Source organism: Chelon labrosus (genome assembly GCF_963514085.1).
Source record: "Chelon labrosus genome assembly, chromosome: 1".
Classification (NCBI taxonomy): Eukaryota; Metazoa; Chordata; class Actinopteri; order Mugiliformes; family Mugilidae; genus Chelon; species Chelon labrosus.
In genome coordinates, this window is record NC_140337.1 from 23,949,149 (window position 1) to 23,965,407 (window position 16,259).

Here is a 16,259-nt window from a genome sequence, read left to right on the forward strand (position 1 = left end):
TGGAATTCCGACTTTGTTCTCGGAATTCCGACTTCATTCTCAAATTTCTTTGTTCTCAGATTTTAAATCTTGAAATTCTGACTTTATTCTCAGAATTCTGAAAATTGTCACATTTTTAAAAAAAACAGAATAAGTTTTTTAGAGCTGCTTTTGATTGGTCTGAATATATCCATCCATCCATCCATCCATCCATCCATCCGTCTATCCATCTATCCATCTATCTTTGCTATTATTGCAGAACTCGGGCTGTGTGGATGAGCTCGGCACATTTTTAATTTAACACTCTTTTGCAAAAACACGCCCATGTCTGTCACATTGTGAGGACATCTCCTGTGCGTGTCTGTCTTCCGGTTGTGCTTTCTAGCAGAAGCCCGGCAGTTCTGCAACAAAACTGTCAGGAACTTGGAGCTATTCGTGTGCAAATCCCAGCTAAAGAATGAAAGAAAAAGCTCCACCGTGGATATTATGTCCATCCCTCCATCTATCTCTCTATTTATGAACTTGTTTTTGTTCTAGAGACAATGCATAACTCGTTGCTGCCCTCAGTCTTTTGTAAGGTGACTGTAGAATTTGTCTTCCCAGTCCTGCGCGCTACAATAGAACAGCAGCGTTTGAACAGTGAGACAAGAGCAGAGAGATGAGACGCGCCGCTGCTGCTGCTCGGCTGTGATGGAAGCCGACGGGCGCCGTGTGTACAGTATGTCAACACGGCTGCCACGGTGACTGACAGTGAACTAATGATACGGAGCTGCAAACGAGGTGAGCTTCCTCCTACGCCACGCTACCGGCACATGTGTGTGTTTGTGTGTGTGTGTGCGTCTCTTACTTTACAGCCCTCGCAGCACACTCCATGGGCACACTGAGCCTCCTCCTTCAACGTGCAATTATTGGCGTTGCAGCAGTCGTTTGTGCATTCCTAAAAAAAAAACGGTGACAGAAACACAACAAAGCTTTACTGAATTACCCTAGCCCACATTAGCTCACCTCTACTTCAACTTCTACAGTTCTGTATGCAGTTTTTGTGTGTGTGCCTGTGTCAAGTTGCATCCTGCTGGGGATGGCTGCCGAACACAAGGAGTGTCATTGCTATGGGATGGGGTGCCTGGTCTGGTCTAGGTGGGTGCTACATGTCTAAGTAACATCCACACCAATGAATGCCAGGTCCAAAAGTTTCCCAGAAGAACACTGAAGTGTCACAAGATGGTCAACGTCTATGAAGCTTTTGATTCAGCAGTTTTAAATGTTGTGGGTCATTAATAAGTAATAATATTAGGCAAATGTAATTAAAAGTGTAAAAAAACCAAAAGATTAATAAACTGTAATACACATCTATGTGTCAGTCTTTCTCTCACAAAGGCTTATTACTACAGCTGTTGAATTGTTTTAAATGTTAAATTGTGTGTTACTTTTGAAATGTCAAGTGTAACAGATCTTCTGTTCACCTAATAATAATAATAATAATAATAACAATAATCATAATAATAATGTTCATGTCTGGTGATGTTACAGATGATTGTTCAGCATAAAAACAGGAAATGTAAAATGAATCATTCATGGCTTCACTTACTGGTTCTTTGATACTTCACATATCAACACTTTGCATAGAAAACCTAGGATCAATTTATTGTATTGTTGAAGGAATTATTCCAGAATTTCTCGAGTTGTCAAGAAATAAATGAGAAATAAATACTCACAAAAACAGTTTTTTTCTGAATTCTGTCTTTATTTTCATAATACTGACTTTAATCTAGGTATTCTGAAGATTTTCTCGGAATTCTTTCTTTAATTTCAGAATTCTGTCCTTAATCTCAGAAATTCTGACTTTATTCTCGGAATTCTGACTTTAATCCCAGAATTCCGTATTTTTTCGCAAAATTCTTTAATCTCGGAACTCTGAAGATTTCGGAATTCTGTTATTATTCTCGGAATTCTGTCTTTAATCTCAGATTTTAAAATCTTGAAATTCTGACTTTATTCTTATAATTCCAATTTTATTTTGTCTTTTGTCTTTTTTTTCCTCAGATTTCTGAATTTATTCAGAGATTTTAAATCTTGAATTTTTGACTTTAATCTCAGAATTCTTTCTTTATTCTCGGAATTCTGATTTAAATCTGGGAAATTCTGACTCCATTCTCAGAAATTCTGACTATTCTCAGATTTTAAATCTTGAAATGCTGACTTCAATCTAAGAATTCTGTTTTTATTCTCGGAATTCTGGCTTTATTCTCAGAATTCCGACTTTATTCTCGGATTTCTGATTTTATTCACAGATTTTAAATCTTGAAATTCTGAATTTATTTATCAGGAATTATGTCTTCATTCTCTGAATTCCGACTTTATTTTCAAAATTCTGGCTTTAATCTGGGAATTCTGACTTTATTTTTGGAACTTTATTCTCAAAATTCCAACTTCATTTTTTTCTGAAAAATCCTCTTCCGTACAGGCGAATGGAGTTTTCTGTGCGATTGATTTATTTCAGATGTCAGTGTTTGGATGTGTAGATGTTTTTTTTTTGTTTTTTTACTCTTTTCCTTAAAGGCTGCCCTCAGCGTGGCTCCGTCACTCGTTCACTTTGCGTCATAAATGTGCAGCGCTGCTGAAAGACAGATCAAAGTTTCCTCAAATCGGGCTGAAGTGTTTGCACTCAGTGAAGCCAGAGGTTAAGTAAACCTTCTTTGGTTCGAGCAGCACAGCAAATTGAAACAGAGGAAGCAAATTGGTGGCTGACGGCAGCAGCGACTCTGACGTGGGGGTTTGTTTATCGTGACTCCCACTCAGAGTGGAACTGACAGTTAACGCTCAGGCTGCTGACAAGCCACCTGTTTTGAGGATTGCAAATGAGACGAGCTACAGAATACTGCCTAATTGTCTCACCTTGACAAACATATGGGCGTTGAGCTCCAGATTGTAAACTAAATGGGGGAGGGGGTGGTGGATCTATCTAAGAGAATGTTTCTGAAAAGTGGGGTACGCTGAAAAAGAATAAGACAGTTCAGTTTTTGAATAACAGTGTATAATAGTGTAGAAAAACACTAGCTCAGTCAAATGAACATCACACTACAAACGAGTTGGTGCTTTTTGTAGTTGTTGCTGTTGTTGTCATGCTCGCCCATAATCCCGTCCCCGTTCTCTCCTGCTGGTATAATTAGCTCCCCCCCGCCCCCCTCGCTTTGAGTCAACTCCCACATTTGTTTTGAGCGTAACCGTGCCTCTGCTCAGGGCGCCATGGCAACGGAGATGTTGTCTCGGTGTAAAGTGTGTGTGACACGAGCAGCAGCAAAGTCACATTTCTTTTTATTTATTTATTTATTTTTCCGGCTGCCGACTTCTGTCGAAATTGTGACACGTCAGTCACGGTTGTCAGTCTCCTGTCACCTTACAACCGTTACCCAAGAGTGTCTGAAGGGTGTGTGTGCTTTTTGGGCGGCGCTTTGTATAAAAGTTACCCTGGTGAACAGATTTGTGTTTTGGGATAACCAAGATATTAAATTAAATGCATGTTATAACGTGAAACTCCTTTAATCCTTTATCCCAGGAGTGCCAAACATACGGGCCCATCAGAGGGTCTAATCTGGCTTTCGGCAGTGCAAAAACTACTACTTCAATTTTTTAATAAAAGTAACTGCTATTCCTAATTTGTCCACTAGGCGGCACTGTTTTAGTAAGAGTTGCGGACGACTAAAGCTTGTTACATACTCCGCGAGAAGCTAAAAGTTTGTTCTCGCTCCTAGGGCTGCGAGAACAAGAAAAAAGTTCGTTTTGGCCAGGTCATTTATACTTCACGAGAAACTCAAGTGCCGAACTCCGGGGAAGTCCTCATAGGCCCCTCCCACTGTAGCATATGCCACACGCGCTAAGCGTTGCGGGAGATGCAGGAGATTTTAAATTTTTTTTATTAGTATTTTCGGGTGTCGGGCAGTCGTTTTGGCGACCTTGTCCGTCGAATCACGCCGATCTCTACCCAGGAGAGATTAGCGGTCACGCTGCAACTGTTAGCATCCGGGAGCTCACAGAGCAGCCGCTAGCATTTCCGTTTTTTTTTTTGCATTAACCACGCCCACTTCCAATTTCTGACCAATCATAGAACGATTGACGGACACAACACGATTGCCGTGTCGAGAACGAGCTGCGAGAACTCCGAAACCAGGGCAGCGAGAACAAAATGACTTAATTTTGTTCTCGCTTCTGGCGGAGTATGTAAAAGCCTTGAACTGTAGATGGCAGCAATGAGCCAAAATTGCACTTACTTTTCTTAAAAAATTTTGCGTACATAAAATGTTTTGTAAAAGGATATTTCATTAAATGTGAACTACATCATAATGTCCATCTTTGAACTAAAACAAAGAGAAAAATGCTTTTATGTTACTAGTCTGGCCACCCTTGAGATTAAATTGGACTGCATTAACCTTTTAATATCATCAACCATTGACTTCATGTTAGTCTGTATAGGCGAACTACTAATATTAATACTTACTAGATATACTAATACTTGTTATTTAAAAAGTGTTTCATGCCAAAAGAAAGAGAATACTCTGATCAGAGGACGGAAAATTTGAACATCGACATTTCCATGACAACATTACTGGTCCATCTGCTAGTCCGTCTGTTCTGTCAGTAAACATATGCTCTCTTCTTCTTCTTTTTTGTTTTAGTTTAGTACAGTGTGAAAATCAGCTGACATATCTGAAGACTCTGCAAGCCGGCTGCAGAGGAACGTGTCTGAGGATCTTAAACGTCACAAGAAACGGGGGTAAAAGAGGGTAAGGAATGAACAAATTTGCTCACGTCAGGCTCTCCACAGTCGCACTCTTCTCCGTCCTCCACGAAGCCGTTGCCGCACTTCTTGCCCCCCACCAGGTCCTTCATGTTGGGCATGTTGAAGAGGCACATGCCCCCTCCCTTCTGGAAGTAATTGTCAAGGTCACGTTTGCTGCAGCGGCTGAAGACTCGGGGGAATGGGTGTCTGAAAAAGGGGACATTTTCATTTCATTTTTTTTTTAAGGAGGAAAAACTGAGATACACCAATCAGCCACAACATTATGACTAGTATTGTGCACGTCTCCCTTGTGCCTCCAAAACAGTTGTGACTCATCAGAAAATGGACATGGACCTTCTTCAATGTTATCTACTCTCGTCAGTGGTTTTAATGTTGTGGCTGATTGGTTTATGTCAAATCGACAATAAATATTTCTATTATAATACTTTTGCTGTTTTTCCAGCGTGGCCCTAAAAACTGAAATAGAACAGATAGAAAAAGAAAGAACAATAAAACAAGACGATGCGCGTTAAATATCTGATTAAAAGTCCACATGTTCTCTTCTCATCTATTGTGCTGCTGCACAAACGCTGTCACACTCGTGAATGCAGCTGTCACATCTGAGAGGAGTAAAAAAAACGCTTTGATTGGTGTTTATTTGGAAAAAATGGTTTCAGCTCGTATTATTTATTGTATTAATCAGCTGTGGCGTAGGGCAAAGCATATCTGCTGTCAAATCTGTTCGCGCTCGCACTGAATATCTTCGTTACACCTTTTAAATCCCTCGTTGTATAAATGTGCATAAACATAAGCTCGGCGCAGGTCTGAGGGCATGTGTGTCTTTGTGATATTAAGTGAGGAGGTGCATATAGATCAATCCATTACCATAGCCCCAGAGCTGCAGGCACTGCTGTTCGTGGGTGAGGAGTGTCTTTGCTATGGGGTGGGGGTGCCTGGTCTGGTCTAGGTGGGTGCTACATGTCTAAGAAACATCCACACCAATGAATGAATGCCAGGTCCAAAAGTTTCCCAGCAGAACATTGGATTGTCACAAGATGGTCAATGGTATACATTTCTCCTGTCAGTGGTCATAATTATGTGGCTGATCTGTGTATTTAAAGCAGTTTTGGCTCTGCAAATCTACATTGCCATTCGTTTCTTTCCTTGCTTTGCTAAGATGCAACAGTAGCTCATCTGGAGCTTTGACGTGTTGAAGGAGCACATATAAACGCTGCCTCTACAGGGATTTGTTTGCTTTCATTCTCCTTGGGCATCATGGGAAATAACATTTCAGCGAAAACGTTTGATTTGAAATATTGATGCCTAAAATAAGACAGTTCTCACATGTGACAAATCAAAAACATCTCAAGTGACGAGATGAATTGTTAAGGCGCCACATTAATACGTAATTTGTTTTCCTCCCCCTTTTTAGATGATGGAATTGTTATTTATGTGTCAAGCTCTTTAGAGGCAGCCTCTCCAGCGTTTGTGCTCGCAGCCTGACGCAACGCCAGGGGGCCTCACCCGGTGGCGGCAGCCATCACGCAGCCCCCCTGCTCGGCGGTGGCCTCCACGCAGCAGCCGTCGTGGTCGTGGCTCATGCCGAAGTTGTGGCCGATCTCGTGGGCCATGGTGGCGGCGGCGCCGATGGACAGCTCTGAGTGGTCCTTTAAGGGAATCAGAGGAAAAAGTGTCACTCGGGTAGTTTGGATACGTCCGACAACAACATATAGGTATTAAAACAGAGCCCCTTCCGAGCTATTACATTCAATAGCCTGCTATTTATGTGAGACAAGGCCATACGCTTATAGCAAAGGAACCACTTAGACACTTTAAAGGATCTCTTGTCCTAAGAACAACATAGGGACATCTTCAGCGTGGGTTGTCCATGAACCAGAGGGTGAGCGGTTCATGGCAGTGTTTGTACTGAACCCTGAGCTGCTCCCAGTGCCTTGCACCGGCATTTGAATTAGAGTGCACTTGTGTGAATGAATGTGTAAATGTGTCATTGTGACCGCTTTGAGTGCCAATAGGTTGGAAAGATAAGTACAAGTTTACAAATCCTGCATATCAAGTTAAAGTTCTGTCAATGTGGGTCTCAAACACAGAGGAGCTAAAACATAGCAGAAGAAACCACCTTTATTTAATATAAATTGAAATAACTGGACGGATGTTTGCAGTTAGCAGAGCGTACGGCTAAAAAGCATTGAACTAGGGTTATTTCAGTAACTAACAATAAAGCAAAGTCTCGATTGCTTCTCTGTGAAAACTTTTTATCCTATATTAATGTGAATCTAGAACTCCAATATCAACTAAATAGAAGAAAATGGAACCACAGCTTCACTGGACGCACATAAAAATTCTACAGCTGTACAAATTCAACCACTTTTCTAATGAAGATCGATAACAAAAATACAATAAAAAGTCTAGTAAACCCTGTCCCGTTGAGCTTAGATGCTGAAAAGAAAGGACTTCATCAGCATACACCACGCGCGCTAAGCATTGCGGGAAATGCGGGAGTTTATTTTATTTTTATTATTATTTTCAGGTGTCGGGCAGTCGTTCTGGCGACCTTGTCCGTCGGCGAGATTAGCGGTCACGCTGCGATTGTTGGCATCGGGGAACTGACAGAGCGGCCGCTAGCATTTCCATTTTTTTTGCATTAACCACACCCACTTCCAATTTCTGACCAATCATAGAATGATTGACGGACACCACACGGTTGCTGTGTTGAGAACGAGCTGCGAGAACAAAATGAAGTAATTTTGTTCTCGCTTCTGGCGGAGTACGTAAAAGCCTTGAACTGTAGATGGCAGTAATGAGCCAAAATTGCACTAATTTTTCTTAAAAAATTTCACGTTCATAAAATTTTTTGTAAAAGGATATTTCATTAAATGTGAACTACATCATAATGTCCATCTTTGAACTAAAAGCGTTGAACTAGGGTTATTTCCGTAACCAACAATAAAGCAAAGTCTCGATTGCTTCTCTGTGAAAACTTTTTATCCTATATTAATGTGAAACTCGAACTCCAATATCAACTAAATAGAGGAAAATGGAACCACAGCTTCACTGGACGCACATAAAAATTCTACAGCTGTACAAATTCAACCACTTTTCTAATGAAGATCGATAAAAAACTAAAATAAAAAGTCTAGTAAACCCTGTCCCGTTGAGCTTAGATGCTGAAAAGAAAGGACTTCATCAAACATGCTAGGTACGTAGTCAGTATGTGTGAAGTGGTTAGATGAGCAGCTAAATCCCAGAAGTAAGAAGCAGCTACACCGTCGCCCCAGTTCCAAAGGTAAAAGAGTCAAACTCGCAAAGATAAAGCTGCGCAAACACAACGCAGCGGCGGCAGCGACAGTTTTCCACATGTTGTTTTTTTTAGCTCCGCTTTGATCTGCTGAAAGCTGTCATTCACTCCGAGCTCCGCTTCTGAATTATGCATACTGTATAAAACGGGGATTTTTTTTTTTTCTACTTCTTTGGATCCATCATATTTATTACTCCGAGGGCTCAACCACAGAGGTGTGAGGTGAGCTACTGGGTCTGAGCTTGTCAGCCACAGGACATTTGGATTCTACAAGCCACCTGGACCCAAAAGACAGCTGAGAGCCTATTAGAAGCTAATCACGCTTGGAAAAGCTATTGATCTCTCCGGCCATTCAGTCCACTGCATATAAGGAGGTGTACAGTTGAAGAAGCTGAATGCAGACTGGAAACTACACCAAGAAAGATCTGATTATAAAATACCAACCTAGGCTGTAGAAGACACCTTCTAGTAGGCTTCCTGCAGATTTCCTTAATATACTGTAACGCTAATATTTCGTTGGACAGCCTTTAGCTTTGATTACAGCACACATTCACTTTGGCATTGTTTCGATAAGCTTCTGCAACGTCACCAGATTTATTTCCATCCAGTGTTGCATTCATTTTTCACCATGATCTTGTTTTGATGATGGGAGAGTCTGATCACTGCACAAAGCCTTCTCCAGCACATCCCAAAGATTCTCAATGGGGTTAAAGTCTGGACTCTGTGGTGGCCAATCCATGTGTGAAAATGATGTCTCATGCTCCCTGAACCACTCTTTCACAATCTGAGCCCCATGAATCCTGACATTGTCATCTTGGAATATGCCCGTGAACATCAGGGAAGAAAAAATCCATTGATGTAATAACCTGGTCATTCAGTATATTCAGGTAGTCAGCTGACCTCATTCTTTGGACACATAACGTTGCTGAACCTAGACCTGAGCAACTGCAGCAACCCTAGATCATAGCACTGCCCCCACAGGCTTGTACAGTAGACACTAGGCATGATGGGTGCATCACTTCATCTGCCTCTCTTCTTACTGATGTCTAATGCGTTGGACAGTTCTTAACCCAGTTTTAGTAGTTTCTACAGTCTCCTTAGATGTTTTCTCTGCTTGATGCATGCCAATGATTTGACCCTTCTCAAACAGACTAACATATTCTCCACGACCACAGGATGTGTCTTTAGACATGGTTGTTTAAGAAATGAGAAGCTACTCATTGCATCAGTTGGGGTTAAATAACTTGTTGCCAGCTGAAAGATAATCACCCATGCAGTAATTATCCAACAGGAGGCTCCTACCTATTTGCTTATATAAATCCAGGTGGTAGGCATTGTATATCTTGTATGTCCGTATAGACAGAGAAACAAAGTTACAAATGTAACCACGGTTCCATAAATTTACCATTACTGGCTCCCTCTGGAAGAATGAAATACAATCTTCCATCAAGAAAAGTTTACAAAAGCTCTGAATGTATTACATGAGGCGACAGCGTTTGTGTAATTACTGTCACTGCAAGGAAGAGGAAGACAAAAGCTTTGCAACGCAATGCAGCTCGAAAAGAATAGGTTTGAGAAACACGAACATCTGCCTTCTCGCCGAGAGCGAGACAATCAGCGTCAGTCTCCTTCTGTGCATCGAGCACAGAGCTGGATGCAGCAGCTGATTGGCTTGGGGTAAGGGGAATTTTTTTTTTCTTTTTCTGGAGAGCAACAGCTCCACGGTCGATGGAATATGATTTAAAAACGAGATGTTTGGATTGTGGCTTTCCATTTTACGACACTGGTCATTCTGTGTTGTGCTAAGCCACCTCAGCCAGGTGCCCGCTTCTGAACAGAACTAAATCTTCACTTTTACTTTTCCTAACTGTCGTGTTTTAGTTGTAGTTCAAAAATGTATTAGATTTCTGACAGTTTTAGTCAACACAACCTCTTATGAGATGTTTTAATCATCATACTGTAGTCTAGTCTAAGGGAAAGTGACACCTTTTCTTTCTGCAGTGATATTTTGTCCCTACGTTAATATTTTTTTAGTTTTTATGCATTTTAAAGGCAACAGCTGTCAGAGCACCATGTTTGAAGGTGTCATTCTCATCCAGTTTATTAAAAAAACAAGGCACAGAGCCAACGTCCCTCTGTTCTCCAGTGATCCAGATGCGCGACTGTGAGTGAACCTGATTATGCTGAACAGAAAAACAACACACTGTGCAGTTACAAGGTTTCAACCAGTTTTAATTGGTCCGTAACATATTACACCAATCAGGCATAACATTATGACTACCGTCTCCCTTGTGCCTCCAAAACAGTTGTGACTCATCAGAGAATGGACATGGGCCTTCTGAGGGTGTCCTGTGGTACCTGGTAACAGGATGTTGTTAGTGGGGGGGCTTTGAGGGGCAGATCATCCCACAGATACTTGATCAGTTTGGGATCTAGTGAATTTAGAGGCCAGGTCAACACCTTGCCTAAACCGTTTGGGTACTGCCATCAAAGAGCGTCATTGCTATGGGGTGTCACAAGATGGTCGATGTTATTCCCTTCTCCTGTCAGTGGTCATAATGTTTTGGCAGATTGGTGTATTACACTATATGATATGATATTATATGTATTCTTACGTACCACGTTGATGCCTCCAGAGTTTTCCAGGCTGCACATCCCCTCCAGCGGTGCCATCCCAATAGTTGTCCCCTTGAAAATCACACCACTATCACACAAACACACAAACACACACACACACACACCCACACACACAAGGAAAAATCACTTAACCTTAGTCTCCACCCTGTTCACTTACGGGGCTCCACTGCGGGCGCCGACTGATTGCAGATGCGACAGCACTGCGCAGTGGCAGACACGATAAGCCTGTCAGATGTGGGAGTGGGCGTGCAGGGAACCTCAATCCACCATGTGGTCTCCTGGCAGTTGTCACTTAGCATCCACCCCCCTACCCCCCATCCCCCACCCCCAAAAGAAAAACAGAATCAAGCCCTGTCTGATGAATCAAAACAAAACAAGCCCTGTGGTATCAGCACAGCTAATTACAGAACATGTGGGGCCAGCAATTTACTGCTTAGGGACCAGTAGGAGCTCTATGTGTGTGCTGCCGCTTCTTCTTTCGCCGGTGTGCCGAGTCGTTCGGGCCAATTACGGCAAACTGAAATCTTTTGCTTAATAAAACCCCTGTTTAACTAATCATTTGTGAGTTTATACGCTAACAAAGATATGAAATGATCGGACCCAAAGCCGACACAGCGTGTGTCATTAGATCCAACGCGAGGGGGAGGGAGGTGGGGGGTGGGGGGGCTTGTGGGAGGATGTGGAGTTAATCAGCTTCTTTATTAGCTGAGGCACAACGCTGATTATCAGCTCGGCTATTAACATTCAGCCCGTTGAAAGTCTACAGGTTTTCGCTGCCAACGAGAACTAAAGGAGCTAATTCCAGTGATTAGTTCCCACTGAGCTGAGCTATTCAGCGGGAGAGCGGCGGATCGATACGGCGAGCGAAGAGAGGTCCTCGCAAACTTGTCAGGAAAGCGAGCGCAGCTTCGGTTTCTGAAAAGTTTGTGGTCAAATGTGTCTTGACGCGTTCATGTGGGCTCTAATTTGATCAGCTGTTAATTGTTGATTGCAGGCTGCTAACTCTAATGAGATCTTCCCTTCTGCAGCCGTGGAACCACTGGTCTTCCTTTATGAGGCCGGTTTATGAAGAAAAGAGTCATTATTTCCATAATGTACATTTTAAAAACTGGACCGATCAGATCCAAAACAGTTGGAGTTGGTTCCGTGGATCATCCCACAGATACTTGATCAGCTTGAGTGAGTTTGGATGCCAGGTCAACACCATCTGGCTGCTGCCATCAAGGAGTGTCATTGCTATGGGGTGGGGGTGCCTGGTCTGGTCTAGGTGGGTGCTACATGTCTAAGCAACGTCCACAAGAATGAATGAATGCCAGGTCCAGAAGTTTCCCAGCAGAACTTTGAGTTGTCACAAGATGGTCAATTTTATTTACTTCTCCTGTAAGTGGTCATAATGTTGTGGCTGATCAGGGTATACGGGGCTATTTGCTGCAAAACCACTTACATCTATCTATGTTTGAAGACACTAAAATATGCATGGCATTTTGGTTTATTTACACACATTATTCTGCTCTTCATTTCATAGTTTCGATGTCTTTTGGTTTGTATTCAAACGGCATTCAGGATTATTTTTGGCTTTCTGCCTTTATTTATAGTACAGTAGGGATAGACAGGAAGGTTAGGGGAGGTGAGCAGGAGAGTCACATCAGATGACAGCACACTTTGCCGTTTGGTCGTCTGAGCACGTCTGACGAGTCGTAGGGAGCTCTGCGAGCGAAGAGAACTGCAGACTCGATCCTTCGTAGCCACTTTGCACACAGTGTGTTTTAGTGGAGGTCAATGGAACTTTTTTGGTATACAAGGAACGTCCATAGAGCAGATTAAAGCCATCGGGTCAGGTCGTTTAGCAATGCATGTGACGTGCAAGTGCAAGTCATTGTGTGTCTAAAACTGAGCTAAGACTTGAAACAAACTGGGTGAGTGGTGAAACTTCTTCAAGAAACCTCCAGACGAGTCCTTTAAACCTTGACTGACGGGCGCAAGTGCAATGTCTACGTGTGGATGAACATGTGCGTCTTGTTTCGGTGCATTCACTATTAAAACTTCAGGTGCAAATGAAACCTTGCAAAAGTTGTAAATGTAACATGGTAAAAGTAAATAAAAGCCTTTATGAGAATGACACGGCATCACCTGGACCTGATGACAGAATGATATCATCTGCTACAGGAGCTGGCCCAGACATGCACGTACACTGCCTGGCCAAGAAAGAAGAGTCGCCACCAAAGTCGATAAGCTTCTCCAATGTCACCAGATTTATTTCCATCCAGTGTTGCATTAATTTTTCACCAAGATCTTGTATTGATGATGGGAGAGCCTGACCGCTGCACAAAGCCTTCTCCAGCATCACGATCAATCAGGATTTACTTCCGACCACATTTCTTCCTGGAAGATGATGGTTCTCCGCTATCCTTCCAGTTTCTAATAATGCGTTGGACGGTTCTTAACCCAGTTTTAGTAGTTTCTTCAATCTCCTTAGATGTTTTCTCTGCTTGATGCATGCCAATGATTTGACCCTTCTCAAACAGACTAACATCTCTTCCACGACCACAAGATGTGTCCTTAGGAAATGAGAAGCTACTCATTGGATCAGTTGGGGCTAAATAACTTGTTGCCAGCTGAAAGATAATCACCCATGCAGTAATTAATCCAATAGGAGGCTCCTACCTATTTGCTTAGTTAAATCCAGGTGGCGACTTTTTTTTTTTTGGCCAGGCAGTGTATATCTTGTATGTCCGTATGGTAGAGGAACAAAGTTACAAATGTAACCATGGTTCCATGAATTTACCATTACTGGCTCCCTCTGAAAGAATGAAATACAATCTTCTATCAAGAAAAGCAGGGGTATGCAGTGTGTACTCGGGTCATATTCACATGGGCCTCGTGAGTCATTTATGTCTAACCACCCTTTGTTTTGCCTGTACGGCTCGGCCCGTGGTCTCTAAATAACCAGACTGATGCCAATGAATTTAGACAGATGCAGGGTAAACCCTAGAAAAAAAAGAAAGCGCTCCTTCGTTTCATCTCCGGTGCAGCTTGGGTAATATTGTGCAGCTGAGATTCTTACGTGAGCAGCTGAGCGTTGTCGTGTTTCTTGCGTGATTTCAGCTTCTGCCTCCACTGGAGGAAGGACCAGAGGGTGGCGTTCGGCTCCTCGGTGATGATGCACTGATCTCTGTCGGTCCAAACCTCCAGACCAATCAGAGGCACGCGGATGTTCAGAGCCCTATAGAACTGAATGTGGACACACACACACACACAAAAACAAGCTCTTATAATACAGTCTGGGCACACTGGACCATTTCTTCCCCAATCTCCCCTCCCCCGAAAGGTTGCTGAAGGACAGAATTGATTAAATCCCGAAAAGGCTCTATACGACGCTGGATATTTGTGTACACTTTTCAATCACTGATGATGTAGTATTTGGAATACAAACGATAACAGACCTCCAAGTAGATTAGTGACGGATGACACAGATGATAAATGACTTACAGCTAGGTACATAGCATGCTGAATGGAGCGGTTTGTTTTGTGGAGAGCAGCGGCAGGAGAAACCCATCAGCCTTACCTTATCCACATAATTGGCAATTTCCATTATCCTCGCCTTGGTTTTTTCATAGTCCTTATTCTGCCGTTTAAACTGCGGGACGTAGGAGATATGGGGATATCAGAGGCATGAATAAGGTCAACAGTCAGAAAAATAAATGAAACGATAGAAGCAGTCCATTCTAAAACTCCCTGCAGAAACTACTGACCCATAAAACAATGCAACTCGTCCTGCTTTACCGTTCCTAAGCGGGCCATCATCATAATTATAAAAATTACTGAAGAGGAAGGCTACGCTCTTCTTTTTTTGTCAACATGTTCTGTTACCATAGCGCTGATATAGCAAGTTGGACTTTTATTAAGACATAGCATCTCATAACTGGTGCGTATTGTCCATTTAAAAGCCTTTCCGCCTTTGGATTCCGCATCGGCCCGCTCCCTCATTAGGCAGCTCTAATCCCTCTGGCTCATCTCCACACGCCTTTGTCTCGCCGTGACTATTGCGTCAGCTCATAACTGTCAGTGGGAAAGTGCCCCATTAGACCGGACGAGATAATTGTTTAAGATGCGGGCCCCGTTTCCATTACGGTGCATCATTTGATGGCCGCCTGACGTCAGTGGACAAATGCGGCGGTTGACCGGAACATTCTGCTGCGGAGTGAATTGTGTCGGGCGGGAAAAATAGTCATCTTACCAGGGCGTTGTCAGCCACAATGTACAGCTCCATGTACTTAGTTGTACCCCAGGCATTCCTTTTCACCTGAAATTAAAGAGGAGATGAAAGGATAATCGTCAACAGGGCACCAGTATACAGGACGGAAAGGTTATGACGGAACATCTGGGACGGAGCATCTCCGAAACAGAGACCCTGTGTTTTTTGGTTGAATGTTGAAGGTTGGGCTGGAATAAATCTGATCCACGTGTCTGTGAAGGTTCTCAGTCATCCAGGTCATGGTATATCCAAAACCGCAACTGGACTTGTAGAGTTTCTTGAAGACTTTTCACCACTCATGCGAGTCGTAAAAAGTCTTCAAGAAACTCTACAAGTTTGAGTTAGGGTTCCGAGCTTCTGGTTGAATTACTTACTAATTACTTACTAACATTTTTGGGCATCCAGGTCATGGTATATCCAAAACCGCAACCAAAACCGCAGCTGGACTTGTAGAGTTTCTTGAAGACTTTTCACCAAAAAAGTCTTCAAAAAACTCTACAAGTTTGAGTTAGGGTTCCGAGCTTCCGGTTGAATTACTTACTAATTACTTACTAACGTTTTTGGATGTAAATCTGATTCACAGAGGCTAAACGGGACACCTTCAGACATCTAGTGGAGTTTCTGATTCAATGGCCCCAAAGGCAACATACTAGGCACACCACACTACACTACATTATAAGTAGAGTTTGTTGTTTGAATGCTTGTGGCTGAACAGTAAAACAACAATATAAGTTGTACAACCTCAACTTTATTTCTATTTTCTTTGCTGTTTCATCACAGTCACAGGTCTAAAACTATTTTTATGTATTTGTACCCACTCTAGAGGGGTGTCAGGAGTACCCTCAATGCACCACAGAAGGTCAAAGGAGGTCATTCCTGCCTATGGCCATAAAAACTCTATAACTCCTCCCACAAAATGTTGGTCACCCTTAACACTCTTAACATTTCAGACTGTGTTATAATTTAGTGTAACCATCCTCTGCTAATTGCAAATACTTTGTGCAATAGTTTTTATGCGTCTCACATAAGCAACTGCAACTGCAACAATCTCCTTGAAGGATTAATAAAGTATCCTGATTCTGAATCGGTTCACAAACCAAGGGTTGCAAGGGTTAGTGGTATATGCTACAAGTGTCTTGCCTTAAAGACCCAAAGGCTCCCAGTACCACTGTGCCACTGGTGTCTGAACGAATGGGTAGATGAGTCATTGGGACTGTGAAGCGCTTTGAGGACCAACAGACATAAAAGCACTATATGAATACGAGAGCATTTACTGAAATTTAATATGAATTCAT

The 16,259-nt window shown here is 42.5% G+C and overlaps 1 protein-coding gene across 1 annotated transcript in view; it reads right to left on the reverse strand.

The window, feature by feature from the left end:
- The window catches only part of adam19a (ADAM metallopeptidase domain 19a), a 162,981-nt gene that overhangs the window by 27,341 nt on the left and 119,381 nt on the right, over nucleotides 1–16,259 (reverse strand). The window contains exons 7-13 of the mRNA XM_084545208.1: nucleotides 14,947–15,012; nucleotides 14,275–14,346; nucleotides 13,774–13,940; nucleotides 10,692–10,776; nucleotides 6,281–6,423; nucleotides 4,786–4,963; nucleotides 827–916 (exon numbers count right to left, since the gene is read on the reverse strand). Coding sequence (XP_084401334.1) covers nucleotides 827–916; nucleotides 4,786–4,963; nucleotides 6,281–6,423; nucleotides 10,692–10,776; nucleotides 13,774–13,940; nucleotides 14,275–14,346; nucleotides 14,947–15,012 — 801 coding nt within the window. The remainder of the gene's footprint in view (nucleotides 1–826; nucleotides 917–4,785; nucleotides 4,964–6,280; nucleotides 6,424–10,691; nucleotides 10,777–13,773; nucleotides 13,941–14,274; nucleotides 14,347–14,946; nucleotides 15,013–16,259) is intronic.